Source organism: Ostrea edulis, chromosome 2 (assembly GCF_947568905.1).
Source record: "Ostrea edulis chromosome 2, xbOstEdul1.1, whole genome shotgun sequence".
Lineage (NCBI taxonomy): Eukaryota > Metazoa > Mollusca > Bivalvia > Ostreida > Ostreidae > Ostrea > Ostrea edulis.
The window spans coordinates 8938114-8965942 of record NC_079165.1 but is presented as its reverse complement, the minus strand read 5'-3'; the positions used below and the strand labels follow the sequence as shown (position 1 = coordinate 8965942).

Genomic DNA, 27829 nt, shown 5'->3' with positions numbered 1-27829 from the left:
AAGGCCGGGGGATTAGGGGGAACTTATTCATAAAAAAACCCATTTTTATCGCAACAGAACATTACTAAGCAGTTGTCTGAAACTATCCATTCCTGAAAAATAATGGAGAATTCGAACAAAAGAATGACGTCACAGGTGGATTTTTAAAGACTGGATAATGAAGGAAAAAACCCATTAAAAAACAAAAGAATTTGATGGAGATTTATATCAAAACTTTAATAAATTCAATTCAAGTACATCTCTAGAACATTTCTAAACGAACATGTGTACATATGTATATCATAATGGCGGGAGAAATTTCGTGATGCGTATCATAATGACTATGGAAAAGAGGGTATCCTCAACGATCACGTGAACATGTTGTTTTCTTTATTTTCCTGTAAATGGTAACTTTAAGGATATATTTAAAGTCCATACCATGTTCATTTGGAGTATTGTTGTTGATTAATTTTAAGTAAATTATTCATTGTATGATACAAAAATATCTTTGCTATCAAAAGATTCTATCTTCATAATACATACGATTTAATTTCACTAGTAAAACGCAGATTTATTCGTTCATTTGTCTGTTTGTGGGTATGGATACGGCCGAATAATTGTGATTGTTGGCTTTAAGCCTTACGGCTCATCAGCATTACAAAATATAAACAAGAGTACCGCAAACGGTACAACATACGCCCGTTAGATCTTTAGTGCAATATCTGTATCTATGATGAGAAAAAATCCAGAAAACTATTTGACCTACTTTTAGCCCTAAAGTAGGTTACGGTGCACCAATCAAGCTGAAATGTGAACTGATTATGTATTTTTCTGAGAGGTGTGATCTGACATAATTTCAAGGCAATACCTGTAATTATAACCAAAAAAAAAATAATCTGGAAAACGAAAACAAGGTTTTTCTATTAAGTGATACTACGAACTTGACCTTAAGAAACAATAGGCATTCTCCGCTTGGCATAAGGTGCATGTGTACCAAGTTTGACCTAGCCCCAAACAGTTCGATCTGTATTATGCCTTCAAGGTTTCCCTACTAAGTGATACTACAACCTTGACCTTTGACGTTGAAGAAGAAAACGCGTACTCCACTTGGCATGGGGAGTATGTGTACCAAGTTTGAAGGCCCTAGCCCAATACTTCGGTTTGTATTCTGCCTACAAGATTTTCTCATAAACTGATACTACAACCTTGACCTCTAAACTTGAAGAATAATAGCCATCTTCAATTCATCATGGTGATTAATTGTACCAAGTTGTAAGATCCTAGCTCCGATTGTTCGGTCTGTATTCTACCTACGAGGTTTTCCTATTAATTGATACTACGACTTTGACCTCTGACCTTAAAAAAACAATAGACATCTTCCTCTCATCATAATAATCAAATGTACCAAGTTGTAAGGTCTTTTTTGAGCTTACGATTCATTTTGCATTTTGCCTACAAGATTCAGACGGGCGACGGTATACCATACGGGCGTATAACAAAAAGCTATGTATAATATAGAAAGTGGAGTGAATCTTAGAGGATGGACATACATGAAGGGAGTTATAAGTAAAGTCTAAATAACACATATATTAGAGGATAGCTGGACTAGATCGTAAGAGAAAAGCACTTTTTACAAATTTACCAGATCACAGAGTCGTTTTCTACGAGATAATATAAAAATAACTTGTTTCGATTAACATTATTGAAAGTTTTTTTGATAATCAACTAAACAGCAAGATAATTTATAATTTTTACGTGATAACATTCTACTAATGACATTTTGTAACGGAAATATAACATATGTACTGCCAACTGACACCAAATATAATATTTGTACTGCCAACTGACGCCAAATATAATATATGTACTGCCAACTGACACCAAATATAATATATGTACTGCCAACTGACACCAAATATAGTATCTGTAATGTCAAGTGACGTCAAATATAATATCTGCAGTGCCAACTGACGCCAAATATAACATCTGACACAACAATTTCGTCAGACCATTTTAACAATCTATTATTTAAAACAGAGGTAAATAATTTTGACAAACAACTCCCCAGAGTTGAACCTTTAAATCCTATAGTTACTACCGTAGTGTTGTTAGCAGTTCCATTTTACGTTGATCAAAGATAATATTTAATAGATGGAGTAAAAATATCGCAAAATTTACAAAAGTATTCATTTACATGTAACAAGTTGTCGATATCCGGCGATTTACAAGCTTTCGTTTTCTTTGATAATACATTACAAACTTCATCACATGAAATTGGAACATCTAACTCTTTGAAAATGAAACTTTGATCCCAGTTCACATCGGTATTGTTGTTTTCTACATCATCATTACAGACAAACAGACAAAATTACTATTGCGCTCGCCCTGTTTCCATGGCCAGTTTCCATTTTCTTTGCCATGAGGAGGGGGTATCATTATTATTTTGCTAGGCAATATTGTTCCGCGTCATTTACAATTTATTTTTTTCTGTAAATTAGACCAATTAATTCATTGAATCATATCAAACGCGTTTTTCTGGGCTACATTGTATATCAAAAGGAACGAAGTAATTTCTACTCATTGTATACGATATGTATACTAGTAGTGCAATACTACGAAATATACTACATGTAGTACATTGTACTAATAGTAGTAAATTTACGCATTATAAACCGAACAACATACATGTAGAGATTACTTTCATTTCTTAAATACATACATTTGTACATATATACATACAGTTAATTTATGTAAATAAAATTTACACCAAGTACATTGTAAAACATGTATAAGAAATATATACTAGTTGGACACTGTTTTCAAGTCTTTTATTGATTCGACCTCATTCGCAGTCTTGTTCTTTCTGGTGCAGAATCCCACAACGATCAGAACTAAAAGTTCTAACACCTCCGCCAGACTGAGAACGGAAATCCCCGCCCACAATCCCAGCTGACCACCGATGTCACTCAGGAAGTTCCCAAACTGAAATATTATAGATTGCTTCTCAGTTGCAGAGCTATTTCTCGCTGATCTAGAATATTTGTCATCATCGGTAATAAATTCACAGTACTTTCTGTGGAATACTTAAATTGACGTCATATCAGTTTACAAAAATAATTTAATGATAATGGACTTCGCAAGCTCCAATTACGCAGAGTATACGGCGCGGATCTAAGAAATCTGATTTTAATTAGATTGGAGCTTGCGAGGTCCTTTTTACCGCACAAAGACTTCGGGTAGGCATGGGCCGACTAGTGGTATGCGATAGTGGTTGTCATTTTTAAACAGTAAATTGTCTCGTGGTATATCCACTGTATACTATATCTTGGTATTTATAATTTGAATATTATTATAGCTATGAATGAAGATGCTAACATTGAGAATTAAAAACAAAAATAAATAAATAAAAGTAGTTTCTCGCTTTGCTATGGTCATGTCCAAGAACTAGAAATGTTCGTATCTCTTATCTATACATATGTACTTGGTTAATTGTTCATTAACGCGTTCGTAGCCGGTTCTATTGAACCGCATGACTGAACATACCTATACAGGTATTCGAATTGAAAACTTGAAATATCCGGAATAATCCATTCATTTTAATTATCGATTAAAAATTGATTTCTGTCTAATTCGTTCCTCAAACGAAAGAAATCACATTATATATATTTAAAACGTCAAGCACCTGTGTCAACCCAGTACAATGTATTTAGAGACTTGCAGTTGATGTTGGTGCATCACCGTGAATAATGCCGATCTCATAGCAAAATCTATTACCGTATAAGCTTTTTCCTCCTCTATGATGGTTGTTGCAAGTGTCGAGAAAAACACGTGAATCTTCAATAAGCTACTTGTGTCCAGCTGTCTGCAATGTATAGTGAGTTAAATGTGTACAGGAAGTGACGCATGATACGTTACGTAGTTCACCAATTCTGTTTAATATCTAGCAAATCATGTACATTAGTGTGTGTGTGTATATATATATATATATATATATATATATATATATATTATATTATATTATATTATATTATATTATATAAACCAAATCAGCTGAAAAAATGAAATCATAATCCTCATTTGAAATTATAATTGTCACCCAACATTTTGTGAGAGAAGATCTAGAGTACATGTATATATATATGTCTGAATCACTGCATCATGGATACCTAATAATAATACTGATAATCTTTATTTTTAAAGTCGGACAAACATTTGCGATATACTAGCTATTTGCCGACTTAACTGCATGGCTGGGTCATTTTGTGGGAGAAAACCCACGTTTCCGAGTGGACGACCACCATACCCTTACACATTCAACTACTCTCGATCACGGGGCTCGAACTCGTATCGCGGCGGTAAGAAGTGCGTTAATCGTTACGTTTTCCCTATGGCAAGCCTTTTACTATTTAATTTTAAGATATATTTCCTGAAAGAGATATTTCTATGGGGTGAAGCAATATCTCTCTTATTTAAAGAGGTATCTTATTTTACGAATAAATAGTAAAAAGAACTTGCCATAATTCTCAGACACCTTTATACTTTTGATTTCTTTTGGTATGAATTCGCCACGCATTCAAAGCATCCGACCCACAACACCCCTGTAGCTTTCCTCATTCGAGAATTAATTGTTATGTAAAATAAAACTTAGTATTGATTGAAAGATAATTACCATACAAAGTGATTCACCAAAATATTTTTCGAAATTGATAAAACATATAAGAAATATTTGTCATAGAGATTAGCACTAGTCCATATGAGAAAAACACATTTCTGATTATGAAGTCAATCAAAATACATGTAAATGTTCCAAAGAAAGCTCATGGTGAAAAAGTTCATATTACCATGGTCTTTCAAAATATGCAAAGAAAAGTAAAGGTCACAACACGAAGTATGAACTAGTGGCAGATTTAATGGGGCACAGCCGACCCCCCCCCCCCCCCATAATTTATTCCACTCTCGGAGAAATAAATGACTAAATCTTTTGATTTATTGAATGACTTTTATTGGGAGAAGTTACGTTTTTTTTCCCCAAAAAAAACATTAAAATTTGCGCCATTTTCTTAATTTCACCTTATTAAAATCACAGAAAATAGTAAAAATATCTACATAGGAGACATATTTCAAGCCTTGTAAAATCTGTAAAATCAAGGAGCCTCAAGGCGGCCCCCAGACCCCCTGCCTCATAAAGTTGCACCCCCCCCCCCCCCTAACCGCAATTCCTGGATACGCTGCTGTGAACATATTTGATTTTTATTTTATAAATTTCTACAAGGGGAGATAACTCAGATAAATACATATAGGCATCATCATCATCATCTCTCTCTCTCTCTCTCTCTCTCTCTCTCTCTCTCTCTCTCTGATATACTCACGTGTCTACAGTAATATTAACCCCACTTTCCTTTAGTTGATTTTTGAGAATCGGAATATAAGAATCTATTGGCCAACTAGTCATGGATATAGTTTTTTCATGAATATGCTCACTGAAAGTACACAAAGTAATTCTATGCATGAAATAAAATTACCGAAGATTTTGCATTTGTTCCATTAATATTCACAACGAGATGGTGAACTAGAGATTCTTGGAAATAAAGAAATGTCGTGTGACTCCGGAGATACAAGTTACGCAGTGTGATATCAGAGAAATAAGAAAAATTAATGTGGTGTGATATCGAACTTGGAAAAATAAAAAACGTGTAATGTCAGGAAATTAAGAAGTTTTATTTGATATCAGAGAAATGCATTATGTGATATCAGAGTAATGTATAATGTGATATCAAAGAAATGTATTGTGTGATATCAGAGTAATGTATTGTGTGATATCATAAAAATATATTGAGTGATATCAGAGTAATGTATTGTGTGATATCAGAGTAATGTATTGTGTGATATCAGAGTAATGTATTGTGTGATATCATAAAAATATATTATGTGATGTCAGAGAAAAGAGAAATATATTGTGATATCAGAGAAATGTATTATGTGATATTAGAGAAATATATTGTGTGATATCAGGGAAATATATTATGTGATATCAGAGAAAAGAGAAATATATTGTGATATCAGAGAAATATATTGCATGATATCATAGTAATGATTTGTGTAATATCAGAGAAATACATTGTGTGATATCAGAGAAAAAAGAAATTTATTGTGTGATGTCAGAGAAAAATATTCCATGATATTAGAGAAATATAGTGTGATATAAGATTAATGTATTATGTGATGTCAGACAAATATATTGTGTGATATCAGAGAAATATATTATGTGATGTCAGAAAAGAGAAATATATTGTGATATCAGAGAAATGTATTATGTGATATCAGAGAAATACATTGTGTGATATCAGAGGAAAAAGAAATTTATTGTGTTATGTCAGAGAAATGCTTTGCGTGATATCAGAGTAATGTATTATGTGATATCAGAGAAATATATTGTGTGATATCAAAGAAAAGAGAAATACATGTATATTGTGTGATATCGGAAACATCAGATGTCGGATGATTAGATTGGTAAATTTCAATTCTTCAAAAAAGAAAGGGGGGTATTGAATCAAAATTCCATACTTACAAGCAAGGGATCTTGCAGTGAGTGCATGATGACCCTATGTCTAGATGTACACGAACATATTCATTTTCTTCTATCTCTGAAGAAGAAAAATAATAAGCACACTTTATATATATATATATATATATATATATATATAAAAGTCTCTGTTTTGGAAGTAAAATATAGAGAAAAAAAACCTCTAAACACTTTGTAGAAATATTTCGACCGTGTTACCGGTCTTCTTCAGTTCGTGTGTCGTTGCTATGAGAGATAAACACGACTGAAGAAAACCGGTAACACGGCCGAATTATTTCTACAAAGTGTTTAGAGTTATATATATAATATATATATATAAAAGCACGAAAACTCAATATTTATATGTATATTACATATACATGTATATCATATCATAATTATGTATATCATATTTTCATTTTCAGCCAATCAAGAGTCTAAAAATAAATAGAAACTTCAATTTGTCATCATAAAAAAAACCACTATTGGAAATAAGAAAAAAAAACCTATTTCATTTACATGTATTTCAAAATTCTTTAATGCATGCACCAAAAACATTTATCTATAATATTAGGACTGCACCTGGTGAACCTAAACTGAAGCAACTGTATTGTCATACATGTATAAAAAACGAAAAAATAAGCAATGTAATGGATGTTAAAAACAGAGAAAAAGCATACAACATTGGTTGCTTTACGCTAATAAAAGTAGACAAATACATGGCGACAAATTAAACCGCATATAAAGGATTATTTTATTGATATAGCTGCTTTAAAGGTTGATTAATATTTAATGAAGCAAAATAGAGTTTCAGTTTTGATTTTTTTTATTTGGATATAGTGATTAAATGTTATGGACTTGGTGAATTTTACAAGCTTAGTAGTCCTTTGACCAATGAATGCTGAGAGAATCTTATTTCGTGGCAACAGAATTTATTTCGAGAGAACGAATTTTATTCCGTGGGAACGAATATTATTTCGTGGTAACGAATAAAAAAAAAATCTCATCCACCGATCATAAACCAGGTATCGTACTACTGATGAAAGACTTTACATAATTTATGTTATTGTTACATGTATATAACACTATGTGACTATTTTGGACCCCTTGAGTCGGAACTCTTTGGTTGCGAAAATCGCAATTTTAGTACATTACTTTCTGTTTTTCCTAAATAACAATATAGTTCTCCATATTTCAACAGTGTTTGAACAGATATTGATCATATATCACACAAATAAGTAACAGGCAAATGGCTTTCAGACAAAGGTCACGCAAGTTCATTTTGTAAAGGTCAAGGTCACTCAGATTCTACCTATAAAAAAACTTAATTTCAACAATATTTCAACAGTTATTGATCTTTTCGACCAAAGTCTCTCAAGGTCGTTTTGGAGATGGAACGGTCACTCTGGAATATAGATTTACTTTATATAAGGAAAACGTCCCTTATTTCAACAGTTTTGGAACAAGTATTGCTCATATATCACACAAACAAGTAATGGGTAAATTGGCTTTCAGACAGAGGTCACTCAAGGTCATTTTGTAAACATCAAGGTCACTTAACATATACTTTATAAATGAAAAAACTTCATTTCAACAATATTCCAACATTTATTGATCATTGTGCGAGTCATTCATCATACAAAGTAGTTCATTGGTTAGATGCAGTTCGGGGAGCATCCATCAGTTTTACTGATATTCTTGTTCATAAAGATGTGCAATTTTTGAAAATTTGCACAATTTTTGATAGTTTTTGTCCCGCCCCAAAGACACATATTTTGTATGTACACGTGTGTGTATACTACAAGAGTTACTCAGACACATATTTTGTATGTACATGTGTGTGTATACTACAAAAGTTACTTAGACACATATTTTGTACGTACACGTGTATGAATACTACAAGAGTTACTCAGACACATATTTTGTATGTACATGTGTGTGTATACTACAAAAGTTACTTAGACACATATTCTGTATGTACACGTGTATGTATACTACAAGAGTTACTCAGACACATATTTTGTATGTATACTACAAGAGTTACTCAGACACATATTTTGTATGTACACGTGTATGTATACTACAAGAGTTACTCAGACACATATTTTGTATGTATACTACAAGAGTTACTCAGACACATATTTTGTATGTACACGTGTATGTATACTACAAGAGTTACTCAGACACATATTTTGTATGTACATGTGTGTGTATACTACAAAAGTTACTTAGACACATATTTTGTACGTACACGTGTATGAATACTACAAGAGTTACTCAGACACATATTTTGTATGTACACGTGTGTGTATACTACAAGAGTTACTCAGACACATATTCTGTATGTACACGTGTGTGTATACTACAAGAGTTACTCAGACACATATTTTGTATGTACACGTGTATGTATACTACAAGAGTTACTCAGACACATATTTTGTATGTACACGTGTATGAATACTACAAGAGCTACTTAGACACATATTTTGTATGTACACGTGTATGAATACTACAAGAGCTACTTAGACACATATTCTGTATGTACACGTGTATGAATACTACAAGAGCTACTTAGACACATATTTAAAGGACACGTGTGACCATTCCTTCCTCTGATTTCATAAATACATTTCATTTTTGAAAAAAAAACCTCTAAAGGAAATTTTTGTAAAACCGCAAATCATGTACCATTGTATTGTTTATGATTTTGGGTATCTAAAGTGAACTCCGAACGTGCAGAGATGTGTGTGTGTGTGTATGTAAGAGAGAGAGAGAGAGAGAGAGAGAGAGAGAGATTTTACAGTATATAAGTACAGGGATAGATTTTTTTCCCTATATTTTCCGAGTTATCAGATTTTTTAAAAATAAGATATGATTTCATTATTATTTCATTGGATTTGTGGTAATCTTTTTCATGTTTTTGAAAATACATATTCAAAAAATTGTTTATTCAAAATACAAGAATTTTTAGCCTCAAAAAATTCCATTCCTTTTCCTTGATTTCATATTTTTTTTTAAATCATGACATATCGGGATTTGACCATACAACTCAAATCTAATGACAAAACCAGCTACCATTACCTGTAACCGGCGATACCAGCCACCTTTACCTTGCAGACTAGCAATATTAATTAAGACTGAATACATGTACTGGCAACACGAGCAATACTTACCTTTCAGACTGGCAATATTAATTAAATCTGAATACTGGCGACACCAGCAATATTTACCTTTCAGACTAGCAATATTTATTCATTCTGAATACTGGAAACACCAGCAATATTTACCTTTCGGACGGGCAACATTAAGTCTGAATACTGGCAACACCAGCAATATTTGCCTTTCAGACTGGCAATATCAATTAGGTCTGAATACTGGCGACACCAGCAATATTTACCTTTCAGACTGGCAATATTAATCAAGTCTGAATACTGGCGACCCCAGTAATCTTTACCTTTTAGATTGGCAACACTAAGTCTGAATACTGGCGACCCTAGTAATATTTACCCTTTAGATTGGCAACACTAAGTCTGAATACTGGCGACCCCAGTAATCTTTACCTTTTAGATTGGCAACATTAAGTCTGAATACTGGCAACACCAGCAATACTTACCTTTCAAACTAGCAATATTAATTAAGACTGAATACTGGCAACACCAGCAATATTTACCTTTCGGACTGGCAATATTAAGTCTGAATACTGGAAACACCAGCAATATTTACCTTTCGGACTGGCAACATTAAGTCTGAATACTGGCATTGGCAACACCAGCAATATTTACCTTTCAGACTGGCAATATTAATTAAGTCTGAATACTGGCGACACCAGCAATATTTACCTTTCAGACTGGCAATATTAATTAAATCTGACTACAGTCTGAATACACCAGCAATCTTTACCTCTCAGAGTTTCACACATTCCGACTGTTCCCACCATATAAGTGATTTCATGTGCACAACCACTCAGCTTGGCAGCGACGGTTCCAACACAAGTCTCGATACATTCCTGAAACAACATGGACGTTTATCAAACATGTTTAACAATTAATAGCATGTCTGTTTGTCTGCATGAATCTACCGCTAGATTCTAAGTTGTAAGTGGCATATTTGGAATTCATATTTCATTATAAAGTAGGATTGGTGACTATGATCCTCAATATTCGGAAGCCATGGTTCGGTTCATACGAGTTGCAGTTCATTCAAAATACCACTTTGAAAATTGTAAAAATATACTTTTCGTACGATTAAGAAATATACAATTGGTCACATGATGAAAGATGAAGATAACGAACAGTGATCAATCTAATAACTCCTATAAGGAATACAAAATAGAGAGTTGGACAAACACAGACCCCTGCATATGCCAGAGGTAGGATAAGATCCCTAGGAGGAGTAAACATCCCTTGTCGACCGGTCACTTAAGCCCAATCAGGTAAACGGAGTAATCCATAGTCAAAATCAGTGTGCCAAGAACGGTCTACCAATCAGTATGAAACACGTCAGACAGCTTTTGACCCAATGATAGGTTATATTGGCAAACCAAATAATTATAACGACCATAAAATTAGCAAAATGCTGACTTTAAACGAGACTGTTGAAACCCTTGTAACATGATCTTGTGATCAATTCCCATGAAAAATAAACTTGCGTTTTACGGTAGATCTGAGCACGTACCCAAATGTATCTATAGCCTCATAAATATTTTTATATCTCATGTAGCTTCTTTCGTCACCGATGCCATTTTTTAATTAGAATTAGATCTATGGATCCGTTCATTAGTTCGATACAATCTCATCTAAATTAGATCTACAGATCTGTTCATTTAGATCATTACAATCTGATTGAAATTCGGATCCACTGACCCGCTCACAGAAAGATCCGGTCTTTGTGGAATAATTCAAGGATCTGATTTTAATTAGATTGCGACAACGATAAAACAATATTTAATTCTAGCAGGATTTGACCTTGGAAAACATCATGCAGTAGATCCTCTTTGTCACTGCATACAGACGCACGTACCGAAGTCATTACTCAAAATGGTTACTGTTGTTTTATAAGGGCTTATTTATTGAAATGACATTTTCAAAACGGCTTTAAATTCCCTTTTATGGTTTCTATGCCGATTCAATGTTGTCGGTATTTTCACGGTTCTAACCCTATAGTGAAAATTGAACTGGTAGCAAAGGGCACCCCCCCCCCCCCCCCCCCCATTTATTTTTTTTTAATTTGAAGTTGAGGTCCATAATTTTCCTCACTAAAATGTAAATTTTGCAGTATCTACAGACCATTGGTCATTGAACAGACGACTTCGCGTCCTTTTTCTCGATAGGAGATATATATTCGCTGTGACCTAAACCTACAAGTTTTGGTTTCATCAATTTTTGTTGGATAGCAATTTTCGTGGTGTTTGTAATTGTGCTAGACCAACAAAAACAAGTGGTTGTTTTAGAAACATGCACATATATTGATATAGAAAGGGAGTAACTTTTCATGTAGACTGTCTGTAATGACGGTGAAAAATATGGGTTTTATCTACATCCCAGGGGCAACCATAATAAGTTTGATCTCTGACATGTACTGAGCAAATTTATCCAAATAACCAGGCCTGGAGGTTATAAAACTTTTACCGTACTCATACTCAAACTCAACCATGTTTGTCTTGTATACAACTCTGAGCAAGCTCCGAAGCATACTCGAAAAATCTTGAGCAAACACTCCATTTGAGTATGAGAATGATTTTATAAAAGTTTATAACCTTCACTTTTAAGTATGAGTACAATTTAGTGCAAAGAGTTTAAATTTGATTATGAAAACGTGCTCAAAAAAGTTATATAACCTCCTGGCCTGTCACACGAGTCATGATCTTTGACCTTGTGACCTGAAAACCAATGGGGTCATCTACTATTTAGGGGGCACCAACGTACAGTGTACCAAGCTTGATGTCTGTCAAGGAAATGGTTCTAAAGATATGAGTGGACAATATCAAATTATGTACAGCTTGACCTTTGACCTTGTGATCTCAAAATCGATAGGAGTTATTTACTCCTTAGGTAGAACCAGTGTACCAAGTTTGATTTCTTTCAAGCAAAGCGAGATATTGAGCAGAAAATATCTTAATATGTCCAGTTTGACCCTTGCTGCAGAACTGTAGCTCTCTGAAAAAATATTGGGACGGATCAGAGAGCTACAGATCCACACCTTGTAAGAACCTTCGATTTACGGCTCACAAAAACATGTGCACGAAATCATTAAAAGCTGTAAGTTTTTGGGTCGTCGGGGGCTTTAATGACTATTTGAAGGTTTGTTTGGATACACGTATGATAGGAAAATATGTTAGGAATTTTTTTATATTAAAGTTATTTGACGGCAATGCAAGAATATCGCGATATAAGACCTCAACCGTGCGCATGTTTTTGTGCTCAGCTCGTTCAGTGTACGGTAACTATGCGTTGTTATACGTTTTATTCGGAACTCATGCCTTTCTTTTCCTGTACTTGTCCAGTTCACATCCGTTAATATCCGTTAGACATGAGTCACACGGACATCTACCGAACATGCAGCGGGTCAACCGAAGATGTAATGGACACCAATCGCATGTTTACGGGCAAGAAACGCATGAAACTGGCGATTAACAGTTGTCAAACGGAGGTCCACGGGACCGGTACATGTCCGCTTGTCTAACGTTGAAAGAACGTTATATCAGTTTCCAATGACAGGATTTCTAGCTGTGAATCTTGGGCGATCTGCTCTTCCCCAGCATTGTTCGTCTAACGTTGTTTGAACGTTATATCAGTTTCTCATGCGTCCCGTGTTCGTTTAACCCGGTACTTGTCCGTTGCTCAGACGGTAATGTCCGTTAATCGACCGTTAATTGTCCGGTACGTGTCAAGTAATCGTGCGTTTTATACGCTCCATACACAAATCGCAGAAGCCACGAGCAGCAGCGGGAATGACTTTCTTCAATGGACAGTATTATGTCACAATTATTTTTATCAGTGTGACGTCCGTTTATACTATCCGCTAAGGTGTGACTGCTCCTTACAAAATGAGCGGTAATATTCTATGTCCAGAGAAGTTTGGTCATTGACCTTTCATCTCCTGACCTCAAAGTTAATAGGAGTCATCTACTCCTTAGGTAGAACCAGTGAACCAAGTTGAATATATTTGTCAAGCAAAGGGTTTTCAAGATATTGGACAAACAATATCTTGCTGTGTCCAGTTTGACCTTGAACTCCAAAATCAACGGGGAATTATCTACTTCTTTGAAAACATCAGTGTACCAAATTTGATGTCTGTCAAGCACAGAGTTCGTAAGGTATTGAGCAGACAATATATTACTATGTCCAGTTTGACCTTTGACTTTGTGACCTTAGGGGCAACCAATGCATATAATAAGTATGCATATGGTAACTGTCAAACAAAGGTTTCTTTATGTATCGAGTGGACAAGTGGACAGTGCGACCGGGTGAAATAATAATGTCCCCTCTTTTTTAAAGGGGCATAACAATTTTCATTGTTAGAGGGGCATTCCACGAAATTACGTATCAATAAAACTAGTTTTTGGCAAATCCACGAAATTCAGTGTCCGCGAACATCTAGAATAACTGGAAATACTGACGGCATTCATCCATTAAAGCTAGCAATGTTTCAAGACTCCATTACCTGGGATACGGTTTTCGTTTTGAAATAGAGATTTTATTTTGACAATACAGAGAAGTCCGACAGTGTGAGAGGCTTGTACTGAAGCTTACCGCCACACCCCCAATCATGTCACTCGCACATTTCTTGGATGCTCCCGGAAGTCGAATGTGCTCCGTCTGCAGAATAACAATAATGGCTAGGTAACATCTATATCTACCATTGCTTTGTCAGTAATAAAACCAGTTTCAAAACAATATTTATTCAATGAATTGATGGTATTGGGCAGCAGACTTAGTCTACAAGAGCCCTCTTCCTAAAGTAATAAAACTATGATTTTTCATTGATCGTAGTACTCGATAAAACATCGAATTTGCAATTTGTTGATTATGGAAACAAAAGAATTAATAAATGTCTAGTTTGTGTATTATGGGAATATTTCTCCATGACCAGCTTCACCAATAATACAAAGATCCAGTTATATTCTTAAAATAAAAAGATGCCTGAACTGGAAGGGGGGGGGGGGGGGGGCTTTCAAGTGACTTTTTGTGAAAAAGGGCCTATTTAGGGCAAATTCTTCATGAATAAGGGCTATTCTTAGGTTATTTTAGGATATATTTTTTTTACAACATTAAGGGGTAAAAATTCCTATTCAATAAAAAAAATATCAATCTGTACTCACCAACAGGTATATACATAAAATACAAAAGCGGATTAAAATCATAGAAGATTATAATTTTATTCTAGTAGTCATCAACATGGGTATTCAGTATTTCAATGTAACCATAAGGAAGAAAGTGGTCTGTTATATATGGCACAGGCACTTGGGGCATGGATCACGATCATTCCACCACCACCACCACCACCACCCCTCCCCCATACACCTTATTTTTTCTGATCTTGGATACGCTTATTTTTTCTACTTATGTTTTGTAAATATACATTAAAGATAATCTAAAACTGTTATTTATATTAGTAGAAATCACGTTATCAGTGAACATATAAGAACTTCTTATTGAATAATCATGATGCATGCCCTAAGTGCCTGTGATATATGGTACACAAATCCAAGCTGAATAATGCCGATAACCACTCAATGTCTTCATAGAAATACATAGATTCAACACAATCACTATCTGAAAGTATACTTAGGCTTGATTTGATTACTTTTCAAGAAAATTAAGAAAGTAAGGGCCCGCTTGAAAGCCCGGAGAGAGAGATTTTTTTAGACTCACATTTTGTAGAGCAATGTTCGTTTCTACATTTGGTGACATCAGAATCCCTGTAGTCTTCATGATGGGAATTCTATCCATTTCAGAGTTCTGAATCCGTGCAATATCCATAATGACTCCAGCAGAACCAGTAATAAATGGAATATACTCATGTTCCTCCACATTCAAAGTCAGTGTCAAACCTGAATAAAGCCATTATCGTATCTGAGCACTAACGAGTATTTACTATTTATAGATCAGTGTCAAATCTGTACAAAGATATTACTGTATCTGAACACTCCCGATTATTTACTATTTATAGATCAGTGTCAAACCTGTATAAATTTACTATAGTATCTGAGCATTCCCGAGCATTTACTATTTATAGATCAATGTTAAAACTGTATAAATTCACTATCGTATCTGAGCACTCCCGAGCATTTACTATTTATAGATCAGTCTCAAACCTGTATAAAGTCACTATCGTATCTGAGCACTTCCGAGTATTTGCTATTCATAGATCAGTGTCAAACCTGTATAAATTCACTATCGTATCTGAGCACTCCCGAGTATTTACTATTTATAGATCAGTCTCAAACCTGTATAAAGTCACTATCGTATCTGAGCACTTCCGAGTATTTGCTATTCATAGATCAGTGTCAAACCTGTATAAAGTCAGTATCGTATCTGAGCACTTCCGAGTATTTACTATCTATAGATCAGTGTAAAATCTGTACAAAGATATTACTGTATCTGAACATTCCCGATTATTTACTATTTATAGATCAGTGTCAAACCTGTATAAATTCATTATTGTATCTGAGCACTCCCGAATATTTACTATTTATAGATCAGTGTCAAACCTGTATAAAGTCAGTATCGTATCTGAGCTCTTCCGAATATTTACTATCTATAGATCAGTCTCAAACCTGTATAAATTCACTATCGTATGTGAGCACTTCCGAGTATTTGCTATTTATAGATCAGTGTCAAACCTGTATAAAGTCACTATTGTATCTGAGCACTTCCGAATATTTACTATTTATAGATCAGTGTCAAACCTGTATAAATTCACTATCGTATCTGAGCACTCCCGAATATTTACTATTTATAGATCAGTGTCAAACCTGTATAAAGTCAGTATCGTATCTGAGCACTCCCGAATATTTACTATTTATAGATCAGTGTCAAACCTGTATAAAGTCAGTATCGTATCTGAGCACTCCCGAATATTTACTATTTATAGATCAGTGTCAAACCTGAATAAAGACATTATCGGATCTGAGCACTCCCGAGTATTTACTATTTATAGATCAGTGTCAAACCTGTATAAATTTACTATCGTATCTGAGCACTTCCGATTATTTACTATTTATAGATCAGTGTCAAATCTGTACAAAGATATTACTGTATCTGAGCACTTCCGAATATTTACTATTTATATTTCAGTGTCAAACCTGTATAAATTCATTATTGTATCTGAGCACTCCCGAGTATTTACTATTTATAAATCAGTGTCAAACCTGTATAAAGTCACTATCGTATCTGAGCACTTCCGAGTATTTACTATTTATAGATCAGTCTCAAACCTGTATAAATTCATTATTGTATCTGAGCACTCCCGAGTATTTACTATTTATAAATCAGTGTCAAACCTGTATAAAGTCAGTATCGTATCTGAGCACTTCCGAATATTTACTATTTATAGATCAGTGTCAAACCTGAATAAAGTCAGTATCGTATCTGAGCACTTCCGATTATTTACTATCTATAGATCAGTCTCAAACCTGTATAAATTCACTATCGTATCTGAGCACTTCCGAGTATTTGCTATTTATAGATCAGTGTCAAACCTGTATAAAGTCACTATCGTATCTGAGCACTCCCGAGTATTTACTATTTATAGATCAGTGTCAAACCTGTATAAATTCATTATTGTATCTGAGCACTCCCAAATATTTACTATTTATAGATCAGTGTCAAACCTGTATAAAGTCAGTATCGTATCTGAGCTCTTCCGAATATTTACTATCTATAGATCAGTCTCAAACCTGTATAAATTCACTATCGTATCTGAGCACTTCCGAGTATTTGCTATTTATAGATCAGTGTCAAACCTGTATAAAGTCAGTATCGTATCTGAGCACTCCCGAGTATTTACCATTTATAGATCAGTGTCAAATCTTGAATTAATATGAGTATGCGCTTGCGCATCGTCGGTTACCCATGGGTGCTTCTATTCGATTCTCTCCATCATCATGAGGGAGCGGGAGTGGACTCAAAACTGTGGTTTGCGACGATGGCGCTTGCGAGTTCAATGTCATTTCATCAACCGTAGTAATTGGCATGCATTAGTTAATGAGATGAACGACGATTGATCAGCAATATCATGACTACATTGTTTTACTACTGTTACAGTTTCAAAGAGCGGCTTCACAATGCTCACATTTTTCATCTTGGTTTTTGTGCATGATGATAATTCTTTATCACTTGTTTAGCTTAATCAAACTGTTCTCAACCCATCAAATGCAATAAGCCTAAGATACAAAATACCTTTCTATTATCTATAAAAGTGAAAATGAGATGTGTCTATCTAATCCGAAATTAGCATTAAGTACTAACCCATTTGCGGTCCTGGCGATGCTACTGTTGGCTGTTTCAAAGGGACAAATTTATAACAGACACCATAAAATTCATCTCTATACGACACCAGATCCCTAGTAAAATAAGGAACGCATGTAGTTATTTAAACAATAAATGGTATAAGCTTGTCTAGAAATTATATTTTGAGGTAGATATCCTGTTACAAGGTTCTTGTTTGTTAAAAAGAGTCAACCACTCACTGTTCATTTCCTGGAGATTTCAGTTGACTTATGGTACCTTCAGATTCACGAATTTTTCTTACGCATCCTTACGTATTCCACAAATCCGTAAAAGTACACGGATTGTTACGATTTAGACACGGATACCGACGAGTGATTTACGAATGCTTGCGATTGACTACGAGTCGGAGATCCGTAAGGACTCGTAAGAAAAATCCGTGAGTGTGAAGGTGGTATTAATCGTAAAGTTTAGTATAAAGTAATCGTGTATATACGTAAAGCGCCCGTAATGACTCTGAACAATCCGTAATGCGATTGTAACCCGACGTGAATGAAATCGTAAATATCACTTAGGCATTCGTAATAATCCATAAACAACTCGTAAACTATCCGTAACATATCGTAAACTATAACCGCAAAGATTCGTAACAAAATTGTTAGAGTGTTTTACATATTCTTACGAGTAGTTTACGTGTTTTTGCGACCAATTTTTGATAAATTACGGATTGTTACAAGTTATTTACGGAAAATGAAAAGATCCGTAAGGACTCGTAAGAAAAATCCGTGAGTGTGAAGGTAGTATGAATGTGTGAAAGGTGAAGATAACGAACAATGATCAATCTCATAACTCCTATAAGGAATACAATATAGATAGTTGGGCAAACACGGGCCCCTGGACACACCAGAGATGGGATCAGGTGTCTAGGACGAGTAAGCATCCCCTGTCGACCGGTCACACCAGCCGTGATCCCTATGCCTTGATCAGGTAAACGGAGTAATCCGTAGTCAAAATCAGTGTGCCAAGAGCGGGCTAACAATCAGTATGAAACACGTCGTATTATATGATAAAGATTTTGCTCAGGTTGTTTTTATTTGTTGTTTGTATGTATATTCTTTTACGACCCATTCGAGAATTTTTTTACCCATGCAGAGACGTCACCAACTATGGGTGAAGTGCCACAAATTTTGAGTTCCGCGTGGTTGATCAGGGCCTTAGCAGCGAGGATTTCTTTTTATCATAAAGACCCGTAACTTCACTTCTTATACCGGCATCAAACGCGGGAACAGTCACTACCTTACAAGAATCGAACCTCAAGAACATAAACTGAGAATAGACTTAAGTCTGAATTTCGAATACAGCTAACGTTTGAAATAATTTTTTTCATAAAACAAATAAAATTTTCAGAATATGTTTGTGCTAGGTAATCTTTACGGTATAGTCAATAAACGTTTTGATTTGAACATATACCCGGTTTATGATCTTGAGGCCAGGACTTCCTTTTGCGAATCGAGCACCCTTACCATTGCGGGTATTTCTCGTTTGTTTGCGCGTATCAGGAACAATCAGCCCCCCCCCCACCACCACCACCACCACCGCCACGACCATTTGTTTATGTTTACAAATTAATAGATCATCTATTGAATATAAGCGCTTGGTTTAAATTGTCGAGAGTACAGATGTTTAGCTGAATATTCCAGAAAGAAAGCTTGCACTAGTAGTATAGAACACTGCATCTGATTTTGTGTTTAATATTCCGAATTATCGATTTTTGTTTATTTGTGATCAATTTGTTACCAATGACTGTTTTTGGTATCTACTGTAAACAACCCTTGGCGGATAGAATACCGTCTGAATTCATTAAACAAAACATTTTCATAAGATAATGAATTAATGTTTATGGGAAAATTGATCCATATTTTTTCGATGTCGTGTGAAGATAAAAATTGATTCATGATTTTATTGGTGTGTATTGCACAATTTGATTAATATTTTTACCGTTATGTATTATACAATATTCACTATCTGTTGTGTATTACAAATAACAAAAGACGACTCACTTCTGATCGCAGGGCTGTCCTTGATATTCGCACGAAACAATGAATTCTTTGATTGGTTGCGCTACGTCATCAAGAGCACTTAATTCCCCCATGGCCAGGTAGAACAAGTTTTTAGCGTCAGAGGTAGACTGGATTCCTAAAATTCATAACCTAAGTTAGACATAGTCGTATTTGTTTAAAATCGGCAAAACACTAATTTCTTTACAGTTGCGCATGTGGGAAATACACTCACCTAATGGAGCTGATGGTAGGTATTGCTTTACATATTTCTAAAAGAAATATAAAAAAGAACAAAAATTCCCATGAAACATAATGAAGACTGATCACCTTTACAACTTTTTTGTGAAAGCGCTTCTTTTCAACTAGTTTGGAAAAATACCTTTGCATAGAACGTAAATAATTTGTAATGCAATTATACATGTCTTGTAAATTGTAATGAATTATGTTTCTCAATTTTTATTTGATCACAAATTCCGAACATGCTTCAATTTTGTTAATGAAAGAATGGGCAGGGGAAAACCATGTATAAAAAAAGATATTGTAATTACATGGAATTGAAAACATACAATATCAAATATTTGCAAAAAATGAGCATTTATAATCTACTTTACAAAACAGTGTTGTGCACATGCATGACTTATGAAATTAATGGTGATATATATCTCTTCTTTAAACCAATAAAATACCTCCACAAATATTCCAAAATCTAATATGTCAACTTTAGTCAGCGCAGCAGTTTCATTGATTATTCTGAAAAGTTTTTCCTTTTCCACCATTTTTGAAAATTTCATCGGATTGAGGTTACAGAAAGAAACCTTGGGAAATTCCAGCTCTCCGTATCGGTTTTTCACAGCAGTGTTTGTTGGCTCCCTGAAGGAAAAAAAAAAACCAGATTGATATCGACATGTTGATGTTTAGTAAACAAGACAGGGCACTTGGACGTTTCCGTATGAAATATAGCTTTGTTGATTAAGTGTTTGTATCACGTTAAATTACGCCTTTAATATGCCTTTCCTTCACGTTATTACGCATTTCTTTTGCGTTATAATATACATTTATTGCATGATAGTGAGGGAGATATGAAGATTTATTCACCCAAGAAAATTCATATTCCCCGAGGGCGTTGCCCTCGGGGAATATGAATTTTCTTGGGTGAATAAATCTTCATATCTCCCTCACTATCATGCAATAAATTGTTTATTATACCGAAACAAAGCAAGACCACAAAATTGCATTTGAGATTGGAGTCCGCTCATCTATACATTGTACATGTATGTAGCTGAGATTGCCCTAACGGTAACACCGCGCCTCAACGAATTAGAAGGTACAAACAGCGAAATACAATGATATGATAACCAGTTTTTGTATTTCTATTCTCCTTGAATGCTGATTTGCTTGCTTGATTTGTATCAACCCAAACCAGGCGATTTTTAACTGTGTATCAGAGACCCGCATATTTTGTGCCTTACGAATTATGGAAGTAGAATGACTCGGACTTATTGTGACGTCACAATACATTTCGTCATCTTTAACGTTAAATTTATGGAAAATTCACGAGGCTGCCCAAACGGTAAATATTTATAGGTTATAGACTTTGTATGGGAAAATATGACGACCGAGTTTTTTGGCGCGTAGACGGACCGAGCTTGCGAGGTCCGTTCGCGACAAAAAACGAGGTCGTCATATTTCCCATACAAAGTGTATAACCTTTTTATTATTTACTTTCAATTTCATTTAGAAACTAACAATAATTTTATTTTTAACAATAACTTTATCGGTTTAACTGAGTAAAAGATGAAAAACACGAAAAATTTGAAAATTAGCGGCGTAGAAATTTGATTGTGACGTAATGTTTGCGGGTCGGAATGTTTCCGGGCATATATCCACAGGTGCTTGTTGACAGGACTTCCGGTACCCCCCTTCTTGTATTTTTAAATATTCAATTCCTTGGGTATTTCGGACGTATTTTTGATAAAATACGTAACTTCAGAGTTTATATATTTCAATGGAATACACAAATCTCGCATAGAAACCGTTTTTAAAAATGTCATATCACCGATCATAATCACAGGTGTTTGTGGACAGGACTTCCGGTACCCCCCTTCTTGTATTTTTAAATATTCAATTCCTTGGGTATTTCGGACGTATTTTTGATAAAATATGTAACTTCAAAGTTTATATATTTCAATGGAATACACAAATCTCGCATAGAAACCGTTTTTAAAAATGTCATATCACCGATCATAATATATGAACAAGGTGTGCAACTCAGCCAGCGACATGTTGAAAAAATCTACACTTAGCTGAGAAATCCTATCGAAAAAACACCAATAATGCACATACCAACTGAAAAGAACGGTCATTCTAAATCTACTGATGATTCGTGGATTAAATGCATCGCTATTTGGTGCGCAATAATTACTCACATCGCTCAATTTCATCGTTTTAACCTCGCCACTTCTCATTTCTTACTATAACGAACGGAAGTTGTGATGCTGGAGTATTTCTGTCGCAGCCAACTATTTTTAGAACGAGAAAACCCGAGACGAGGTCTTCCGAATACCATTAGCTACACGAAAAGGGAAGAGAATACCGATCATAGTATTTCAAAACTTTAAAGACATGCACACTTACACATTATTGGAACCATACTACTTTTAATATATCCAAATATATTATCATTGTAAACTCTTAACCCTATACGATATGATTTGGATCATAATGGTGTTGACACAGTGTATATTTAGACAGCCCCCCCCCCCCCCCCCCCCGAATAACCCCTACATGAGTTGACTTTATTGTGTTTGCAAGACATTGCTGATGTGCAGTAGAGAGATTTCAATCAAAAAATCAAATCATGTATGTTCTTCAGAGAAGGGTGGGGGCCTGAACCCCTGTGATTAGGTGTTAGGTCATACTGAACAGATCGATGTTTGATTATAATTATCTAAAATTATATTGGGAGTGGGGTAAGGGTAGAAGCGGGTAGTTTTTTGTTGTTGTTTTTTTTATCATGATGTGAACTATACACAAAATATGTGTGCGATGCATGCACAAGTGCTGGTTGTTGATATTTGTTGAATCTTATATTTAAGTTCTAACATAAAGTTTTGACATTCCTTTATCAATTAATTTGTTACCCCCCCCCCTACTTTTTATGTTTTTAATCGAATTTGGATCTGATCATATGTAAGGGGCTTGATAAACTATTTTGTTTCTTTTTAAAAAAACGAATGTTAGCCAATGCTATATAGTTGGCCTTAATTATAACTGAAATGTGGAACATTGTCAATATATTGTGCTTTCATGGTTCTTTCTGATTTCCATGATAAATTACCTACCCAACACTATGAGGTTTTTAATTATATTTGTGGGTGTGCTAGTCTTTCCACAACCGACTTGACCAGTTAAATGAAATTACATGTATGACCCTATTTGGCTAGACTTGATTACTATGATCGGTATTCTCTTCCCTTTTCGTGTAGCTAATGGTATTCGGAAGACCTCGTCTCGGGTTTTCTCATTCTAAAAATAGTTGGCTGCGACAGAAATACTCCAGCATCACAACTTCCGTTCGTTATAGTCAGAAATGAGAAGTGGCGAGGTTAAAACGATGAAATTGAGCGATGTGAAGTAATTATTGCGCACCAAATAGCGATGCATTTAATCCACGAATCATCAGTAGATTTAGAATGACCGTTCTTTTCAGTTGGTATGTGCATTATTGGTGTTTTTTCGATAGGATTTCTCAGCTAAGTGTAGATTTTTTCAACATGTCGCTGGCTGAGTTGCACACCTTGTTCATATATTATGATCGGTGATATGACATTTTTAAAAACGGTTTCTATGCGAGATTTGTGTATTCCATTGAAATATATAAACTCTGAAGTTACATATTTTATCAAAAATACGTCCGAAATACCCAAGGAATTGAATATTTAAAAATACAAGAAGGGGGGTACCGGAAGTCCTGTCCACAAACGCCTGTGGTTATCCATGGCATGTGACCGTCTAGACCAATCAGATTACGCGTTGCATAGAATTCTCACACTGAGGTATAACGCTATTTAGATAGGCGTTAAAGCCTTTGTGTTGCGTTATTTACGCCCTCTATTTGTTTTATTACCTATTCGCTTTGTGTTATTGTGCCTTTGCTTTCTGTTACTAGGCCTTTATCTTGCGTTATATAACACCTTTGAATCACATTAATACCCCTTTAGAAATATTTTTTGTTTGTTTTAAGTTTTTCGTAAATTCGTAATGTTATCTGAGTGTTGGGGAAGCTTGAATTTCCTCAGTCTGATTAAAACCAGCCCCCCTTCTCCTAACGACGATAGGAGAAGGGGGGCTGGTTTTAATCAGACTGGAATTTCCTGTCCTTGTACGCAAGTCAATGGAAAAGTCTTGGTATACGAATTTTGCAGATCTATGTGTTTCCGCGACGTCTTGCATAAGTCATTTGACCTGAACGAAAGAAAATAAGGGTAACCACTTTGGATTTATAACTAATTCTCTTTTACACACCATTAGGGATCGGTCAATTGCAATATTTATGGGGGGGGGGGTGTGTGTGTGTGAAAAATGCAATAGGATACATATTTATTTTGATTTGCATACTGATAGGACTCCTAACTTTTTTATTTTTAACACGGATCGGACAGCTATATTTTTTTGCAAGTGTATCAATGAACAAAAATTATTATAAAGCATTTCAAACTTTTTATTCAACTATTTTTCAAACAATAATACTGAATTATGTGCATGCTTTATTTCATGTCCAAGTTTAATATACTAGAGATAATTTGCAATACAATACTGGGCCTTTGAATTTTTTTTTATATTAAAACATGTAATTAAAAATCACAAAAGAAGTATTCAACTGTGAATAAAATTGCAAAAATTACATGTAAGTTTTGCATGGAGTATGGATTTTGATCATAGAAAATAATCAAAGTACTGAAAAGCGCTAAGCTGACTTCATGAATTCTGTATGTAATGTTAATGAGCAGGAACAACATTAAAAAAAGGTTTATGCATTATTCTTTATTTTCGCATAACTAAGTAGTACATTTTCTGTAAGAAAATAACAAATATGGATTGGAAGCAATGTCCTGAAACTTTTCAACACGTTGAAATATAAATTTTATATGATGTTGTTAAAACAATGGTCACTATGATAATTTTGATCCCACACTAAACTAAAACCATATCCTTGGATCATGAAATTTACAATTTTGGTAAAGGACACCTGTTCTTATTAAATATCTATAATCAGAATTTAGTATCGACATAGGCGTAGCTTGGGTTCGAATAATACCGAGGCAGGGGGTCTGGGGGCTGCGCCCCCCAGAAGCTATCGACATTTTAACAACGTAAAAGGTGTTGTTGTTTTGTTTTCTTTACCGAGGCAGCTGCCTCGGTTGCCTCAATGGAAGCTACGCCACTGATCAATAGCATTACCACCGCTGCGGTGGTCCAGAGGTAAAGTGTTCGCTCTGTATGCGGGCGGTCGGGGTTCGAATCCCGGCCGCGACAGACCTAGTTCGTTAATCAGGTAGTGACAGTTCCATCACCAAATTCTCGGCATCAGGTGTGAATGTCACGGGTCCTCGGAGATGGCCTTTAAAACGGATGTCCCGTGTCACAGTAGGTGTGGCACGCTAACGAACCCTCACTGCTCAATGGCCGTAAGCGCCGAGCATAGGCATAAATTTGAAGCCCTTCGCCGGTCTTGGTGACGTCTCCATATGAATTAAAAATTATTGAGAAGAACGTTAAACAAGATACAATCAATCAATAGCATTTAAGGCTATGTTATTCAAATATTTGACAAATGAACACTTTATACCCTGTTTAGCTCCCACCCATCTTCCCAAGGCAAGGGTTTCTGATCCGCTCTGCTCAGGTCCCTGGATCATTAAATGCTCTACATGACTATGCATTTTTTTCTCTTACAGATGTGATGTTATAGAAAAGAACATTTTTGGTAGAAAATGTGAAAACAGTTGTAATGGTAGTTTTCGGTATAAAGTGTTCAATTGTTATTACGCAACTAACTTACTGTTGTGTTCCAGTTAAATAGTGTATGAAATATTTTTAGAATGCAACTGAAATGAAACAAATCAATAGTTTGATACATATATGTAAGTCACTTATAACAGAAAGGAACAAACAAACTGGACAAAAAAGAAAATTACACATAACCACATACACTAACAAATGCCACATGTCAAAACACACCAATAATGAAGTTATTTTCAATTCAAAATCAGGTTGGAGAGAATCTGAATCCAAATAAGTCCGATAAATACATGTATAACTGAAAACAAAATTTAGGAAGTTATTTAGAAAAGATGTTCATCATAAATGTGCAATATTACTTTGAAACTGAATACTGCGTCATCAACAAGAGTGGAGATAGCTCATTTTTAACATGAAAGTTAGTGCAAGAGGATATACTAATTCAAATATGATGATGAATTAGACTAACATATAAGCATGGATTTACATTTAGCAATTGTGGTGATTGTTTGTTACACTTAAGTCTAAAAAAAAAAAATCAAGAGTTTGTACACAGGTACATTAAACGCTGTACTCATCAACTTGTGTTTATTACACTTCTTGTGTAAAAGCTCATATTCCTATTGCAAAGGAGACTCATCTGTTTGTCTGAATGAGATATAATACACATTGCTATTGTTTTAATTTTATAAAACAGTTCTTTATATGAAAATGCTAATAACCTTTGCAAAAAACCATAAGATTCGAAGGTTGTGTAGGAGTTCTAATATGAAAAAAAAAAACGTAACAGAAGTGACTCGCACTAAATATGAAAAATTTACAACATGTAAATGTAGCTAAATGAGAATCCCAAACTAGGCAATGAAAAGTTACAAAAGTAATTTTCAAACCGCTGTTAGAAATAATGAAGAGGCATCTCACTAAAAAACTAAATGCATCTTTTTTATATGAAAAGATCGTTCAGCGAAAACAAAATGTGGGGACAGGGAACAACGACAGTACATCCATGCCCCTCCCCCTTCTTCATCATTTGTACGTTCGGAAATACATGTAGCATATGCATGTCATTGTCAATTGTTTGTTTGAAGTACAAAGAAATTGAAAACACGATTAATTTGCGTTGTATGTAGCGTGCTGTGGACCGCAAACCATTTCACATTCATGCTTGACACAATGGCAATGTTTATCTAACACTTGTTTTAAACATATGTATTTCAGTATACAGCCCTCGTAAAATTCCACGCGGTGTTTTGAATACTTGAAACCGGGGTATTGTCTTCCATAATATAATATAATATAACATAATATAATGTTGTACCTTTTATCTTTTCCTTGCCCCAAGACTATTATTTTTAGTCTCATTTTTGAAACTAAATCACGAAATCAAATTTGATTGTGTTGACGATGATTCTGAAGAATATCTTGGTCGTTTAGAAATAATAAAGTAAGCTTAAGTTACACCGTTGCATCCTCTAAATTTCTGCATGACCGACTTACATATATGATCGGGGAAGGTGTAAGCAGTTACACAATATCATCCTTCTGAGACACCGATCTCAGTCCTTCGCTGTCAAAGCATAATCGTGCACAAATTCTTTCTCGTTCACAATGGACGCGGATCAGTTAATTTTTCACTGTGTTGCACACATTTTTGCTGCGTCGGACAAAAATTTTACTGAGTCGGAACAGCAGCCAAAACACACGTGGAAAACCCTCCTGATTCGTGTATAGCTTAATGACGTGGCTTCTAATTATAG

The 27829-nt window shown here is 34.9% G+C and overlaps 1 protein-coding gene across 4 annotated transcripts; it reads right to left on the bottom strand.

The window, feature by feature from the left end:
* Positions 1 to 197: 197 nt before the first annotated feature.
* Positions 198 to 27829, bottom strand: LOC125680753 (amiloride-sensitive sodium channel subunit beta-like). Of its 4 annotated transcripts, none has more exons than XM_056156027.1 (12): positions 27570 to 27829; positions 20738 to 20921; positions 20284 to 20320; positions 20052 to 20187; positions 18013 to 18107; positions 15415 to 15593; positions 14293 to 14358; positions 10442 to 10547; positions 6548 to 6623; positions 5349 to 5459; positions 3754 to 3841; positions 198 to 2961 (listed from the first exon to the last, which is right to left on the bottom strand). In XM_056156027.1, exons 1-12 carry the CDS (start codon positions 27608 to 27610, stop codon positions 2782 to 2784), a joined length of 1299 nt encoding a protein of 432 aa, XP_056012002.1. In that variant the 5' UTR covers positions 27611 to 27829; the 3' UTR covers positions 198 to 2781. The 4 variants fall into 4 exon arrangements, with proteins under 4 accessions (XP_056012002.1, XP_056012001.1, XP_056012004.1 ...); XM_056156026.1 differs by lacking the exon at positions 27570 to 27829 and adding an exon at positions 22395 to 22558; XM_056156029.1 differs by lacking the exon at positions 27570 to 27829 and adding an exon at positions 22478 to 22558.

Coding starts and splice junctions, on each gene's coding strand:
- LOC125680753 (XM_056156026.1), bottom strand. CDS start 22,516: ATGAGAAGTGGCGAGGTTAAAACGATGAAATTGAGCGATGTGAGTAAT. Junction 20,321..20,737: donor ATTTTGGAATATTTGTGGAG/GTATTTTATTGG, acceptor TATTTCTTTTAG/AAATATGTAAAGCAATACCT. Junction 20,188..20,283: donor CCTACCATCAGCTCCATTAG/GTGAGTGTATTT, acceptor TATGAATTTTAG/GAATCCAGTCTACCTCTGAC.